Genomic DNA, 17439 nt, shown 5'->3' with positions numbered 1-17439 from the left:
GTTTTGGTCTGTATTTCACTGTAGTAGAATTACAATTGTTTTGGTTATTAAATATTTATATCTCTTTGTCAATATGTAGTTTGATGTGTAGTAAATAGTAATTAGTTTTTATATGATAATTAATTAACTTTAAAATGTATTCCCTACAGGAAAATGACTCAAATGATTTGTTGAAATCATTGTACAGCCATCCTGTGCCAAAGGCAAATGCTTTAGTCAGTTTAAGTGTGGTAAGTATTTTTTCTGTTTTATTCTTACTGACTATGAAATAGTAGGTAAAGTTGAAAGAAAAAGAAACCTCAACCCTTTGAATGAGTAAATTTGTGTTGCTTCCCATCATTAACTGGCTTGGGCAACCTCTTTTTTTCCCCGTCTGTGCATGGTAGAGACTGTCTCTGTCTCATGTTGTTTTCTAAAAGTCATAGTCATAAAGAAGAAGAAATTTGAATTTTGCTCTATGGATGAGAAAGTAAACTGCAGTGGGATCTGACAGTGCTAGAACTACTTTTTTGTGTTTCCAGCTGTTTCATGTAGACAATTTTGGTTTCTCCTGCTGTGCATCAGGAGACACTAACTCAGTTTTATTGCCTCTTATGTCTGAGTAGGTACAGTTTCAGGATTGGTCAAAAGTCTGTGAAAGCTGGCTGCTTTCCCATCTTTCTTCCTCTTTTTCCTAGTTTTGCTTAATCATACAAAAATGTTGTAGGAAGAGCAGTAGAAGCACACCCTGTTAAGTGGAACTTGAAGCGCATCTTGGTGAAATAACGTGTCCAGGCCTCCTTTGCTTTTGTGCTCCAACTTTTTGTGATGTGGGATGGGATGGTGGTAGTGGGGCAAGATGGTGTTGCTGCAGAAACATCAAAAAGTGGATATGCCATTGTTATGGTTCCTCAAGTTTTAACCAGAATAGCTTGTGAGTGCATGTTTAAACATATTTGTAGAGCTTGCATGAAGTACAAATCCAGTGCAGAACCTGTGCTGCATGTTCAGAGCATCTGTACAGTTACTGCACTTGCCACAGTGTGCAAACAGCTGGGTCTTGGTTGAGCCATCACACGTTGCAGGACACAAGAAGTAGAGATTTTGTAAAGGCTTCACTTCCACACACACTGAAATATCATTAGGTTATTTATCTTGACCTTATTTGTGTGGTTTCTTGTGACTTTTAGCTCATGTATCTTAGAAATAAGCCCCATACTTCAATCGAAGTAAGCACAGACTCTAGAGAAGCATCTGGCCTTGTTATGAAGGCAGGAAAAATGGAGTCTACCACTTCTGTTCCAGCAGTTACTGATCCTAACTGCTTAACATAATACTACCTTTATTTTATTTTAATTTTTCATATTTCAGATTCCTTGTATTTTCACTAGGTTATAGAGACCTAATATTTTCCCACCATGTACAGAGCTAATTGACTATTTGGAAGTCATTCCAGTCTTGTGTGTTGTTTTTCACCAAAACAATGAACTGGATTTGAGGCTGCAGTTGGAATTGTTTCTGTTGATATGTTTTTTCTTTCTGTTGTCAGTGTGACGTTTCAGTTCCTTGCACCTTTGCCAAAAATACTTTATCTCAAATAATATTTTGCTATCATTAAAGGTAGTATTACAACCAATTATAATTTGGCAACTCTAAAATGCTTTATAAAATATCCTTTAAAACTCCTGTTTTAAAGAGGAAGGACACAAAGAAGTTTTAAATATATTTTCCCTTGTATTTCTCACAAAGTTCATCTTGTCCATAAATTGCTTACCTCAAAATGAATGTTGTGGGGAATGTGGACATGGCTGTCTTGGTGAATACAGCTGGCTACGCTGAAATGACAGATTGCTTGCCATAAAGTCGATACTTGTTGGTTTTATTTCAATGTTGTCTGACTTTGGAATTGTTTTTCCTCGATTATGCCTTGTTCCCAGTTTTATCAAGGCGTTTGTAATCTTTCTTGCTGAACAATGGCTATTGAAATGCAAACCTCTTGCCAAATGCTTGGCTGCAGGGACAGTAGAGCAAATATTGTGGGTTCAGATAGGACAGAGCAAGGAGGAATGGGTCAGCTGGAATCCCAATGCTTGTTGGATCTAAAGGCATCTCTGTTTTTGTAATGCTGCAGGGAGCAGGGAAATATTTATTGCCACTTGCAGTTCTAGTCTTTTGTATTGATGTTTCTTTCTTGGTCCTCAGATATGGTAAAAAAAGCTAGACTGGAACCATCAGTAGTCATAGACTTAAAAAGAAATTACAGTCTAAAAAATAATTGTAGAAATGACATCCTGAGGTGGCTTTTCCTTGTGCCAGGATCAGTCTGGTTTGGATTTCACTCAGATGTGCTGCAGGGTAAAGGCTCATGGATACTGCAGCAGGGTTTGGGTGGCAGACCACAGTGGTCCTTAGGATTGTGTGTGCATAACCGTGCATAAATAACATCCAGTATCTGGATATGTGGTGTTTCCCAGCAATCTTTGGTCAGAATGCCTTTGTCTACTTAGGGGCCAAGTTGTATTCTCACCTGTTGGTCCCAGTAACAAATAGTTTGCAGCTGAAATTTATGAGGTAGTCATGTGTTCTGTGAAACCTGAGCTTAAAAATAATTTAGTTCACTTTTTTTTGTTTGTTTTAATTTATTAAAAATGTTGTCATTATTGGGAAGGCTAGCTAAGTCTGAATTCAAATGGGGGAGGAATAAAAGGAATAAAACTTACTTTCAGCCAGTATTTTAAACATGGAATATTACAAGCAGTAGAGCCAGCTTTGGCCTTTCTTGTTGGAAAACTCAAAAGTCAACTGTTCAATCTTTCTCTCATCTTGCATAAGAACCAAGAGATGATTTTTGCAAGTGAGCAAGTTTTGAAAAAACAGCCTTGTCTTGTATCGGTGAGTTTAAAAGGCACTGACTATCTAAAAGCTATAATAATTAAAGAAATAATCACTTGCTATAGGACATCTCTGTTGATTTGAGGCTTATTTATGCCTGTCCTTTGGGGAGTTCTGCTTCTGTCTTTGGCCTAAATGACCCATCTAATATTAATGTACCTTTTCTGTTTAAATCCAGCTTCAGAGCTATGTGTGTGTGTCATAATCCTTTGGTAAAAAATTCTATGAAAATCAAACCCTTGAGCTGATGAGCAAAACTTGCATTTTACAGTGTCCTTTTTAGAGAAAACTTTATACAGGACAACAACTATTAATTTAGTGTCTCTTCCAAGGTCATTCATCTTCCTAAGGGAGTTCACAAAGATGTGCAAGGACTCCATACCACAGTATTTTTGCTGCTTTATGACTCTTAATGACTGCAGTAATAGCTTTTGCTTCTCATAGATTTGGCTTCCTTTTCTGTTTAATGAGTGAAATATTATTACTTTTTTAATTAGAAATAATTACTTCTCTAAGTTAATAACTTCATTACTGAGAAATCTTTTGATAAATATTCTGTGACCTTATTACATATAGGGAATAATTTTCTGTTCTCAATATACTTCTGAAGAATGCAGGCATTCTATCTGAATTTAATCTGAATATTTTCCTCTTCTTGAGCAGAGAAATTTTTTTTTCCTGTTGATGGTAAACAATACCTGTGATATTTATTGTGCAAGTGGTATGATGTTTATGGGATGCCTTTTTTAAGCCAGTTTTTTCCTTAAATTTTAACTATTGCCAAATGACCTAATTTGTGGGGAAAATTTTCTATTAAATGTATCAAGCTGGTTTAATAAGTCTCCTACACAGACTTAATAGTATTTTTTTTTTCTTGAATGCAAGACACATTTAAGTCTTATAGTCTTAGTTTTGGCATATCTTTTTCAAGTTTGACTTGAGAACTATGAAAGCTATGTCTTTGTGTTGCTAATTACAATTGTAAAAATATACTGTAAAAACAAAAAGTCTGAAAAAACAAAATTCTCTAGAAAACAAAAGCTAAAATCAATAATTATTTATTTAGCATGCAGTCATTTTTTTCTCTTTCAAAATTTAGATTAACATGCAAAAATGACTTAAAATTACTGAGCTAAATCCATGTCTGATAACTAATAGGAGCATTGGATTAATGAGAGTTAATTTACCTTACATCTGGTTTTAGTTTAACCCATTTTATATTTACATCCTAGATGGCCTCAAACTAAGATGCATAAAATTGTTAATGTATTTCATAAATGATTGCAGGATCTCAGGCTTCAGATCTTGCTTGCATTTTTGTTACCACATTTTTTGGTTCAAAGATGTTTGGAAAGAGAATTTATATCAAGTAATAATATTTCTGTTCTAAATATTTTTCTCATGTGAGTGGTTTTTCTTTTCCATTCTAAATTTACATTTTGTCCTTTAGCATTTTTTGTTGCAATTTTTAATTCAATGCTTAATTTAATCAATGCTACTCTCAGGCTCATGACAACATTTAAAGCTGGCTTAATTTCAGGTTTGTTTCAAAACTGCATTTTGTTCCCTTGGTTTTGTGCTGTGCAGAACCAGAGCTTGTCATTTCATGTCGTGATCTGCTTAATTCTTTGTCTAGCAGCAGTAAGAATGTTATTAGAAAAATGGCTATTTGCTTAAACACAGATGGGGTTGGAAATCCTAAATGCTGGGTTCTTAGGAAAAGAATCTTTTTTTCCTGTGTGCATAAATTATCAATTATTTTTTCCCATCAATTAGCACTCGTATTTCATTACTCCTGATATAACTGGATTGCCAACTATCCCTGAAAGTGTAAGTATTCCATTTCTTATTTAACCTCATTTTGGGCTAGGCTGAACCTTTGCTTTTATCAAGAGATTTTTTTTTTCTAGGACTGTTTTTAGAAATGATTGATGTCTGTTATTGCAACCTTTAGTTGGTACTTACTGTTGCATTCATTAACCCATTTTAAAGCATTAACAGGGCATTTCTGACCACTGCTGTATCCACCCTTTGCTCGTAGTTACTTGGCTTCTTTGCATTTACTAGGATTACTTCCATAAAATATATTCTACTTCTGCACCTTGTGTTTTATTTGCATACCTGCCCTTTAAACACTGCATTGCTCAGCAGCAAATTCACCCATCAAGATATGCAGTCATTTTTTGTGCAAGAAGGCATTGTTTCAGGCTTTTGGAAAACATGCTGTAGCTGCCTACACTTGAATGCTAACCAAGCACCAGGAACAGGGGGTTTGGGGCTTTTTTTTTTTCTGGTTGTAGTTTTTTTTAATTTTCTTTATGAAGACTTGTATCCTGGATGGTACTGTGGGTAAATTGCAAATGGGAAACCTCAGCTCACATTCTCTGTGATGTGTTTAGCTAGATAGCATCTCATAAAAGAGCTTTGAAAGGTCCTTTTTCCCCCCCTCCAGCTTCTAAATCTGGAATTGTGCATGGCTGTATAGGTGTGTGTTTTCACACTTTCAAACAGTGACTTCCTTCTGGAAGTTAAGCTGTGGGGGCTCCCAAAATCATGCAGTGCCCCAGAGCTGGTTCCTGGTGGATGATGATGATGGGGCAGCAGGGAGCTGCTCCCCTTGGCATTGGGGTGTGCCAGGGAAGGACCAAGAGCCAGGAAACACCAGGGGAGAGGAGCAGGAGGGCGCTGGTAGCAGAGAGGAGGCCTAAGGGTACATCTTGGTAATGGTGGAAATGGTGGAAAACTCTGAGGAGGTGGCATGGACCATGTTACAGCTCAAGAAACCAGGGAAAGTTGCTGGATGGAGGGATAAAGGAGAGGACTCTTGTTGCTAGGGCTCATTGAGCAGGACAGGGCTTAGTTTTTAAATATATATTTTCATCTGTTTCACCTTGTGTTTTGAATGCCTCAGTTTTTAAGGGATCTCTTATTACTTGGTGTTCTAATAAAGTAGAGTTTTGGAGGCTAGAAGGTGTGTTATGGGCTTAAATTGAAGAAAATATGGGAAAGCATCTAGCTGGGCATGTGGCTGACCAAGGATCTTGCTGTGATGCCAGTGTAGATTTATTTTCCTGGTTCGAGGAAAGTAAAATAATTATAAGGTGCCTTTCTATAATTATTTTTTATTCCACTAATAAAAGTCTAATCCTTTCAGTATGAATCAAAATATTAAGGTACTAATGGAGAGTTAGAACATGCAAGGAGTGAAGAGATGAGGTAATTACAGTAAATTAGCAATAAAATGAATTTTTTTACCTTTTGTTGTAAGGTTCATGTATTTCAGGAGCAGCAACTTTTCAACTATAACAAAGAAATAACTGTGACTGTCTCCCAAAGATAAATTAATCTGTAAAAGATTGTGAACTGGTTTTTAACACAGCTTTTTCAACACAGAATCAGCGCACCATTATCAACTGCAGTGTTAGAGAGTGTCCAAGGTAAATTGGACCGAGATTCTCATGGTGCATCAGCCTCTGACAACCCCTTAAAAGTAATATTTGAAAGACCAGAGGTTTTTTTTCCTAAAAATGAGTGTTTGTAGCCCTAAATCTCTGGTTTTTATCTCTTCCAAAATTCTATGCAGTGTGGACCAGGAATAATTCTGATATTCCACATATTGAAATTAATAGTGGGTTTATGAATTTGAATGAAACTGAATTGACCACTGGATCTTTGTCTTTTCAATTTTATTTTTTCTTTAATGTTGCAATATATTCAAAAAGAAGTCACCCTACTCTGAAGCTTTTGTACTTGCCCTGGCTGTTTTTTCAGGGCTGGGTGACCTTGCTGCTGTGTGTTGGCCACATGCAGAATAGAATGTTAGTGTACAATTCCACTGTTGATGTCTGTCCTTCTGCTGAGGCCTATCCTTGATAGACTTCCTACATGAACATTCAGTAATAGTGTTGTCCCTGCGAAGAGATGAATAGCAGCTCTGGTTGCAGATATGATAAGGAATTTGTGAATTAAATATTGTGCCTTTTGAGGGCTGTATTAGTATATTTTCATATGTGCTCTCTGGTGTTTACAGAAATTTGCTGTCTTCCTGGGCAATTTTGCTGGTAGCTATTTTAGCTTATTCAGAACTTGTGTGTCTCTGGTGCTGTGCCCTGCAGAAATAATTGTTACATTCAGCTGGAACACAGAGATCCCCCCACCCTTTTTCTCTTTTTCCCCCACTTTTCTGATGTCTGAACTGTTAATGGAAGGTGCTGGTGACTTTGCCTCTGATGAAGCCCCACAGTGGGATTCTTACCAGGGGTGAAAAGGATGGCTGCAGGAAGACCCCAGCACCTTCCACCAGTTCTGTGGGATGTTTGATGTCCTGGCACACACAGCTCAAGCAAAAGCTTGGTATTGTTCAACAAGCTGTTTTGCTGTACTTGAAATGGAGTAAAATGTGTTGCCTTTGGGAAATCCTGGCAAAGGAGCAGTTTTATTACTGTAGCTGTGACAGAATAGTTACCACTGTGGTGGAAGATCTGTTCCTGGACTGGAAGTAGTGGTCATCTTAAAAGCATATATTGATATAATACCCAATCTCATATTTTTTTGAATTTGAAAATATGAAAGGGCAAATCTAAGTCACAAGCCTAATGAAATGAGAAAAATATTAATGATTTACACCACAGTTAACTTTTCATTTGCTTTAAAACCCAATTAATTATTTTTAAAGCAAACAAATTTTGGTGCAAAGGGATTTCTTTAATAGTTTGGGCTTGGTTTTTTTTCCCACCTATTAATTAGACAAAAATGTTCGCAAGTAATAGGCATCAAATGTTCCGCTTGGCTATTACTGTTGCTATATTGTTAACATTTTTTATTCAAACAGAGAAACCTCACTGAATATTTTGTTGCTGTGGATGTGAACAACATGCTGCAACTTTATGCCAGTATGTTGCATGAGAGACGAATCATTATTACCTCCAGCAAACTAAGCACTGTAAGTACTTCACACTTCTCCTTCTAAGTAGGATATATTGAACATTTCGCAAAATGACCTGCAGGCCTTTGTGGTTTTAGATATGTTCCATGTGTACTTATAGGACAATATCTACATGCTCTTCTAATATATGGTTTTAGTCTGGCTCTTGAAGTACAAAAGTCTGATTTATGTAAGACCTACTCAGATACATTAAGTAAGGTTAATTATTTTTCTTATCAGGAGATGAGAGTTCTTTAACTCTCCCGAGGTCATTTCTGTGCCTTCTAACCTAAAAAGAATTCTTAAGAGCTATTATAAGATCTTTATTATTCACTTGTGGCTTATTCCATTGGAGCTACTTGAAAGAAATCAAGGGTCCCTAAGAATAGCTGCTATCCTAACCTGGTAATAGGTAGATTCATCTTTGTTAGAGTGGTTTGGGAGTGCACACTGTAATATCTCTGATTTGGAGCAGCTCTTGAGACTGTCAATAATGTAAAACTCAAAATAGCAGTTTTTAATTAAAGGTTTTGAGCTGATGCCCACATTAAAATGTTTCTTTTCCCTCCTTATGCCTGCTTAGGCTGCTTAATAAAAGAATGTTGCATTTTGTTTGGAAAGTATGGCTAAATATTCAGATGCCATTTTATTTTACTCTTCACAGAATCTTACAGATTTTTAAAATCCCCTGTATTTTGAAAATACTCCCAAGTCAATTTTGCATCAATAAGAGACACTCACTTTATAACCAAGTTTTAATCACAGAGTATAATTCTTATGTAGAATCTTTAGCCTATTAAGCACAATTACCTAAATTTTTTTGAAGAATGCTGCCTAGAACATATTGTGTAATATGCTCTCTGTGATGGAAAATCAATTCTGTATTTCTGAGTACTGCTCATTGCACTACCAAATAAATGAACACATGGGTACAAGGTTGGATATAGTACTAAAAAATACTGCTTTCAAAGACTTGAAGGTGCAGTAAGGAGTGAGAATTCTTTGATTATATATAATGGATAAAAATCCTTTCCATTTATTTTGAGTCAAAAGTAAATTGAAGATAGAGGAAGGTCCAGAATTGCTGTAAAAGGCTGACAGGTTTTACAATTCTAGATGCAGTAGCAATTATTTAATTGCCTTATTATTATTTTAAACAGCATGGTGTTGGGTCCCTGGGCCTGTGAGCAGCGCTGCAGTTCGGGCAGTGCACAAAGGCAGCGCTGCAGTTAGGGCAGCACTGCAGATACAGCAGTGCACAAGGGCAGCACTTTACCAGTGCTCTGCAGGCTATGGAGCCAGGTCAGTCCTGGCAACTGGAGTGAAGCAAACATGGGGTTCTATAAGCAGAAGCCACATGAACACCTGAAAACCAGCAAAATAAATACTAAATTAATTTACACAATCTTCACATTACTAGTCTGTTATAGACTTTTTAACCATCAAAGATGTTACTTTTTCTTAGGAAATTTCCATATTTGATTACAGGGTTTTTTTTTTCCTCCTCTCCATGCTCCCCTCCCCTTCCTGAAATGGGTAGGGAAAGAATTGTACATTACAACATAGTAATAAGACCTGAATGGGCAAATAAATTTTGAAGGGAAAGCCCTTTTAAGGAAGCTGTCTTAACAGAAGCTCACATGATGTAGCAAAACTGTGGAATCAGAATTTTTTTTCACTTTGCTAGTCTGAAACAGAGCTTGCTGTATTTAAAGGGAAAAAAAAGGGGGAAAAGAAAAGAAGAAATAACCATTAAAAAAGCTCAGCTCCAATGATGCCCCAGTCAGCCCTATTTTACTGCTCCAGTAGAGAGGAGATAGGAATCCTGATGGCAGCTCTGAGCTCGTGGAAAATTCATTCTGCAGGTGAGCACGTGTCCGTCTGCTTGGCACAATTTAGAATTGTACTCTCAGCCTACATTTGGATCTGCTTAGGACTTGTTTTTGTTAGGCTGAACATCTCAGCTGGTCTCTAGTGCTGTGATGTGACAAGAGGAGAGGAAGTACCAGAATTAGACTGTGCTGATCTAGACCACCTTATTTAAATGATCAGATTTCTCTTTGGAAGTCATTACACAACAACAGATAGAATATTCTGGTGGTGAGAATTTTGTTTACCTTTGTTTACCTTTGGCTGTTCATTCCTAACCTTTTAATGAATTAAAAGCCATCTTGCTGGTGTCTTCACTTGAAAATAATTTATGTCACTTTCCAGACATTTGTAGTGGTGTTTGGATGTCCTGGAGAGTGTCCCCAAGCTGTGAATGTAAATAGTAGCTTGCAGGTCCAATCCAAAATGAGAGAGCACATCAGCTTCACTTTTTCTCTGATTGCTTTTTCAGTCTACTGGCATTACTTAACTCATAGCTGAACAAAATTACTGCCACATCATGTTGGATCCACTTTTGATACAGGATTGGTTAATTTTCACTTGCACTAGTGAGTTCTGATAAAAAAAGAAATAGAAAAATATATCTGGCTTCTTAAGAGCTTCGGTTCACAGCAGTGCTGCCTGCTCATCTCTTTCCTAAACAGAATAGGGGTGATGCATGGCTTGCTTCTTTGCAGAGCAATATAGCTAAAAAAGTTAATGAAACACTTTCCAGTATTGCCTGTAAGAATTTAATTGAATTGCCAAGAATGATTAAATGTGTTTTTGGCAAAAGATATTTCTTCTTTAACATGGGGATTGCTTGATGTAGTACAGTAAGCAAATGGAGTGTATTTGGGCATCATCCTTTGCGCAAGTCTTGTGCTGTTTTGCTGTTGCATACAAAACACAGCAGACTGGTACAAAGTTCCTATTTTGATATTCCTAAATTACAGCTTGATACTAGACAAAATTATTTGTTCAAAAAAAGCGCAGTCAAACACAACTTTCTGTTAAGGGAGTTGTGTCTTATCTTTGGGTTTAACTGAATATCAAGTGTTTATGTCAGTTCATGGAGACTGGGTTGTGATGTCACCTTCAAGTTATCAGCTCTGTTTCGGTTCACTATCTCAGGGCAGTGACTGATAACAAAAGGCATAATTCAAGGCCTTGCTCACTTTCTCCTCACCCTTCTTGTGGGGCCAGGAATGGAATCGTGCACTTACTTATGTTCAGGAATTCTTTGTCTACCATTTCTGCCCTGTTAATTTCATACTGCCATTTTATTCAAAGAAAGGATCAGTCCTAGTATGGAAAAAAGGGGGCAAAACATGATGCTATATTTAAAAAGGTTTACTGTAGAGGAAATAACAGAAGAAAATAAGGTTGCTTTTTTTAAGTTGCTGAGTAGAGTTTTTTTAATTAAAATAAACCCTAAAAACAGAAAAAAGAACCATCTTTAGGGTGTTTCAGCTTATATTTTATTTCAGCCAAGCAGGTTTTGTTTTATGTACATCTTCAGAATATTGCAGTTGTGTTTTCTTTGCATTTCCCCTTAAATTGATTTTCTGTGGGTTTATCCGCTTTAAAAATTCCTTTGGTGTAGATATTTGTCTGCTAGTCCTTCCAATTACTACCAAGATACAAGTGGAAACTTCCCACCACTCCATCCTGTTGTAGCTTCTGGGTCCTTATTTGCCCTAACTGTTGATTCTTTTATTAGCTAGACTTTCCAACCACTTTAATAATGTGATTAGCACCAACCTCACAGCTTGCTTCAGGCTTAGTGTTAGAACGAGATGGATTCAGCTTGCTTGAGGATTATGCTCTGTAAGATCTGTTTGTAGCAAAAATTACCATTTCTGGCTTTTGAACAGTAAACTATGAAAGAGAAACAAATTATGTGGCTTTGGATTAAGCGAAAGGATGAATGAAACAAAGGGATTGATCTACTCACAGAGGTGGCTGTTAGTTATTTCACTTTAGCAGCAAAAGGAAGACCTTTCCTAAACATCAGGCTGTATGTTCTTTCACAGCACTGTTTCCTCACACGTCACTGCATCTGCATGTATTCTTATTAGTTGCATGGAGCATTAGTTGTACGAGTTTCAGTACAAATAATTTTTTAATTCAGTCTTTCTATAAATTATTAAAGTGCTGGGATTGGCTTTTCTAGGAAGGCTGAGCTACAGCATTGATTTTATGCATGCTGGAGGCAGGCCCTAGATGTTTTGGCCCCAAGTGCACCTGCTGTGGTAGTCTACCAGAACATCATACCACACTCTCATGTATTCAAAGCAAAGGAATAAATCATGATTTTACAACAGTGCATCAGTTGACTTATTGCTGTTTTGTGACCGGAGGTAGGAAGGATTGCTGTTTAAAGCCATGTCATCGGTTCTCAAGTCACTCAAGCATGAAAGCTTGTCATATGCCTCTGTAATTGTACCTCTGCAGTCTCTCCCTAACTAGTCAGCTGGGGCTGTGCGCTCCATCTCAGCACCCGGCTGGCCAGTGTCTGACAGGAGCTTTCTCAGCAGCCTGTCAGGAATATGCTAACTAGATTGGATCTTCTGCAGCCAGCACTGGCAGGTGGAAGGGATGCTACACTTTAAAGCAAATGTCTAAATGTTATCTCTGCTTTGACCAGTATTTGTTTTGGGAAATACAAGCCTGGCGTGTCTCAGAGCATGGTGCTTACAAGTTCTGCTTGGCGCTGCCTCTGGCTTTCTTTGGTAGCCCTACAAAAACAGACATAAATATCAACAAAAGATACAGATTATTGTTTTGGTGGTGTAGGAGCACTGAATTTACACACATGCATATAAATTTGCACACATATATTTGTGGAATCACTTTTACTGTCGCTTCCATGGGAAGACAGCTTTCTACAGTTGCCCCAGATGCCCTCAGTGAATTGGACTCTTGGCTTTATTCTCTTTTCTCATTAGCTCTTGTCACACTGTCCGCAATTGCTCAGGAAAAAGTATTACAGATTTAAAATTTAATTCATATCTCAAATTCATGTGACCTGGAAGTGTTCAAGGGCTAAATTTAGTTCTTAGAAGTCAAGAAATGGATGGAAATTTATCATTAACTTGCAAGGCAGAATGGATATTCTGCTGATACTCACTGTGCTCCCAGAAGCATAATTAGAATTAATTTTGGAATATAACCTCAGATAGGCCATTTGGTATGGAAGTAAATGACAAGTGGCATTTAATTTTTTTTTTGTAGCTCATGTGTAGGCAGTCTAAGATAACTGGGCAGGGGGGTAAACTGTTGTAGGTGCAGTGAAGTTCCCATTGGGACACCTGCAGGGAGCACTTTTCCAGCAATGAAGCTACAGGATGTCATTAGGAATAAAGTGGGGTTAGAATACACAGCCAGATCTGGAAAGCTGTCTCAGTTTTGGAAACTGAGCTGTCTTGAAGTTTTGAATAGTTTTCTCATTACCACAGGAGAAATAATTGCTTAAGGAATTTGTGAAAAGATATTGAAATATGTGATTTAAAAAATTGTTTAATGAGAGCAGGGGGAAAAAGCCAGTAAATAGTTGGAAATTGCTATTACCTGCCATCTATGTAAAACATGAAGAACTCCATTAGTGGGTGTTGTAAAAAAAAAAATAAATTGAAATCCCAAGCCTTAAAAATCCATGCTGTAAAAAGAAAAGGCATGTAGACAGACAGATCTACAAATTAGCTCCAGAATTTAATTTTCCTGTGACTTTTGGCAATTCAGTAGAAACTGAGGGAACTAAATGCTGTGTAGAGCCAGTGTGGGCACTGCTGTGAGACTCAGAGAAGCCTTTAGGAACTGAGTCCTTTGTGGTTGGGCTGAAGAAGAGCTGAAGGGGAAATAGTCCTTATTCTGTTGAGCAGAACTGTCTCCCCCCCTACAGAAAGTACCACTGAAGTCATTTGGTGGTTGTGTGAAACAAAAGCAATGAGGAGGAATTGCTGAAGGGTGAGTGAGTGTAATACCAGCCCTTGGTCTGGTGTGCTGGTATGGCAATATTTCCCCTTTTCATACTTGCTACTGCTTTATCACTCTTATTTCCCTCATTTCACCAGTGATAAGATGAGCTATAGCATCATTGGTGGTTGTCTCTACTTTTGCTACAGTAAATTGTCTTAAGTAAGCCATTCACAAGGAAATTTGTCCCTGCTGCTTCTTAATTAGTGGATGGCAGAAGAAAATGCCATGGATTTCCTTTGGAGGAAGAAATGTTAATAAAAATGATTTTCCTGGATGCTCTCCTTTCAGAGGTGAGAAACATTTGCAGAATCCCCTCATTTTATGGCAGGGTAGCTCTTCCTCCATGGAGATGGGTCATAAAGGAGGCATCAAGGCCAGGAAAGGGACACAAAGATGTATATATTTGTGGTGTTCTGTGGTTTTGTGAGTGAGGAACAGATACAGAAGTTAGGCAATAAATGAATGTCAAAATAAGAGTAAACAAATCAAGAAAATACAGAGGTGAAATGAAGAAATGTGAGGAAACTGCAGTTTTTGAGCAGGCAATATAAAGAAGCATAGTAGTTTATTATAGGATGAGTATCAAAAGAGACATGCTATTAACCCAGTCTCTGGTGTCTTAGGGACAAAACCTGGTGATTTACTTCCAAGAGTTTCATTTTCAACCTACGAAAAATAGAAAAAACCTTTGTGGTATGAAAACAGTGAGAAACTGAATGAAGTTACATGGTTTTTTGTCTGCACCCACACCTACTTTGTTATATGGATACCTCTGATTATCTTTGTAAGTGCCTGTGGGTCCCTGGTGTAGGCACAGTATGTCAGTGGTACTCCTTGTAGAGCACTCACCTGTCTACTACCACTTCAGTTCTATTTTCTGCTCAGCTTCCGCTCTTGGGCAGCGTGTCACTCCTGGAGCCATGGGCAAGGAACAAGCCGTGTCTGCAGCCTTCTCTTTTCTCTTCCAAGCTAATGCACAAGAATGATGCCATAATGCTGCTTTGTGAATCAAGAACTGCAAGAAAAGAATGAAATTGATTGTATATGAAGTGCTGTCAAAATCGTGAATAACACTCATCTCTTCCCTTTCCTTCCCCAGAAAGAATGATAAAAGGAAGTGAATAATCCCAAAAAAAACCCAACAGCAATTCAGGGAGAAAATAAGTTTTTTATATAAGTGTTTTCTTTTACATCTTTAATTTTTAGAAGGGAAAAAGTTAAAATATTCATCTGTGAACTGGAAATATATTTCCCTTTCTCTTTCCCTTCTGTGAGAGAGGAGAGCTGGATTTTCATCTTGCCAACAGGAGGAAAATGCATTATGACTCATTTAAGGTCCTCCCTCTTTTTCTTCCTAAAGATTATGGGGATGGCAGATGGAAAATGATTGGCCAGGAGCTAAATTAAAGAATTGCATGGAAGTGGCTTTGCATATCATGGCTTGGACAATATATTCTGTTCTTTTTTGTTGCTAAATTTTTTTTCCTCACTGATTTCTCACCAGTGCTGGCAGAATCAGCTAGGTTTATCATTTAGTCTGACTGTTTAATCTTTAGAGCTGGGAATAGATTTATGCTCTCTTGTAAACTGGCAAAAGCAAGATCTCCCTTCCCACTTTCACTCCCCAGCAGTCTTCCTCTCCCTGCCCTGCCCCCCATTCAAGAAGTGGATGGAAAGGTTGGTCTCCACAAATGTCAAGCACCTGTTACAGGTTTGGGGCCTGATCTCATTCTCAATCAAACAGGATTTAGATGTGTTTGCCCCTCTAAGATAAAGTTGGTTTAATTTAGGAGTTGCAGTAATGTAGAGGAGAGGCTTCCTTTCACCTATGCAACTGTTCCCCTTTCAGGAAGCAGACAGCGTTTCTCAGTAATTCTTGTGAACTGGGATATTGGGGAAGGAGCCACAAGGGTTGGTCCAGCCTGATGGTGACTGCTGTAATTGTGGTAAAACAGTGACCCATCCCCTAGGGTTTGTTGCTATAGGTATTAATGAGTAGATGAGATAACGAAACTAAACAGAATCTTGGGCATCTTTCAACATATGTGTGGTCAAGGCAGTGGGAGGGAAGCAGTTCTTTGGCCCATTGGGACTGTGAGGGAGGAGGGAGAGAGCACACCAGTACCCATTTCTGGACATGGTGTTGACAGAGATTGACAGTGTTTGACGATTTTTCAGGAAATGCTTTTATCACAGTAGTTCTTTAGTTGCTTGCAGTAGATTTTGAAAGGTTCTATAGAATCACAGGTTAATTTTACTTTAGCATTTGTTTAACTTCTGTTGCTGTTTTTGGCTTTCTTACAAGATTCTGCTAATCAGTTTCTGTCTTTCTTGTTTGTGCATTGCAATGTGTGCGAATCTTGCCACCTATGCTCTTCCTCTCTTTTTACCTTTGATTATAAAAAAGGCTTTGAAGAAAGTAATTTATATCGATAGAAAGAAATTGCCAGTAACCTTTTGTGCAGCATACAGGTATTTTTATGTTACTCATAGAAATTGTGTGAATAATAGGTATCAGATAAGTATTATCTGTGAGTCTGCAGAAAATGTTTCAGCTGAAGTAGTGTGGCTCCAGACATGTTGCAGTGTTTTAGCAAGACCTGAAATGAGGAAAAGGAAGAGACATGAACAGAAAAAGGGACCAGTCTCTTTGAAATACAGAGCAGAAAGATTCATTGGTAGAAGTGAGCATTGAGGTAGCAGATGCAGACATCAGAATTACTGCATCCACACGAGGGAAGGGAGGGGAGGAGCTGCACTCTTTGTGTTCCCTGGAGCAGGTAGGCCTGCTTTGATCAACTCGAACTAAAACTTCTGGCTGTTCATGTTCATTACTGCATAGATTTTGAACAACAGCCTTCCCAACTTTCTGCTTATTGCCATAAGGTAGAAAGGAGCTCATCATTCTATAGAATTTGAGCATTGTTTCAGTCTTGTTGAGATTTGGTAGTAATCAATTTTCTGTCAACCAGTAATGAATTTTGCAATTCATTAATTTTTACAATTATACAAAAATACAGAATTTTAACAAACTCTGTATGTAGTCTCCTGCTATTTGGAGAGACTGTATTTTCACTGGGCATGTAATTTCAGAATTTTTTTTACAGGGCCAAAGATAAAAATTATTTTACCAGAATCACTGGAGTACTCTGGAGAAAACACCAATTACTTTCTTTGCAGTATATGAAAGCTCACATGTTGATTCTGGCTGCAGCATCTTATCAGGAGAGATCAGAAACAGACTAGAAACTTTCAGTAGGACTCAGTACTATTAATATGCCTATTACTGATGGAAAAAGACATAAAACTTCTTATGCCCAGTGTAAATGTTAAAGAATTCAAATTAGATGTGTTTATTTGTTAAAGGGTTGAACATTAAAATTTTGCTTTTAACTAATTCAAATAATTTGACTCATGCTGTTCATGTAATTTAAAACCACATTATTAAAACCAATTTTAAAAAGATAATTAGATTTATTCCTGAAAATAAAAGTTGTTTAACTTGAAGGCATTCTTTGAAATGGAGAAAAACAGTCTAAGTATCAAAATTGATGGAAGCAAAAGTATTAGAAGTTCTGTTGAGTGTTGGCAAATGAGTTTCAGCTGAAAAAACTTTACTTAAAAACTGTCTTATCCATTTTTAATGGATAAAAACACAGCTCTAGTAGATCTTCTGTAGTGAAATGAACTACAGGAGGATGTCTTGACATCATTTATTGCCTCAAACCAGGAAATAAACGATGAGATTTGCAGAAACTAGGTTCTTTAGCACTTGTCTGTTATAATTTAAGGTT

At 37.5% G+C, this 17439-nt stretch overlaps 1 protein-coding gene across 1 annotated transcript in view; it reads left to right on the top strand.

Moving 5' to 3' along the window:
* Positions 1-17439, top strand: part of DENND1B (DENN domain containing 1B) — a 149459-nt gene that overhangs the window by 71520 nt on the left and 60500 nt on the right. Inside the window, exons 7-10 of the mRNA XM_036388022.1 lie at positions 150-230; positions 2812-2871; positions 4648-4701; positions 7703-7813. Of these exons, the coding sequence (XP_036243915.1) occupies positions 150-230; positions 2812-2871; positions 4648-4701; positions 7703-7813 (306 nt within the window). The remainder of the gene's footprint in view (positions 1-149; positions 231-2811; positions 2872-4647; positions 4702-7702; positions 7814-17439) is intronic.

This window comes from Molothrus ater, chromosome 9 (assembly GCF_012460135.2).
Source record: "Molothrus ater isolate BHLD 08-10-18 breed brown headed cowbird chromosome 9, BPBGC_Mater_1.1, whole genome shotgun sequence".
Taxonomy (NCBI): domain Eukaryota; kingdom Metazoa; phylum Chordata; class Aves; order Passeriformes; family Icteridae; genus Molothrus; species Molothrus ater.
This window is presented reverse-complemented; position numbering and strand designations above follow the sequence as displayed.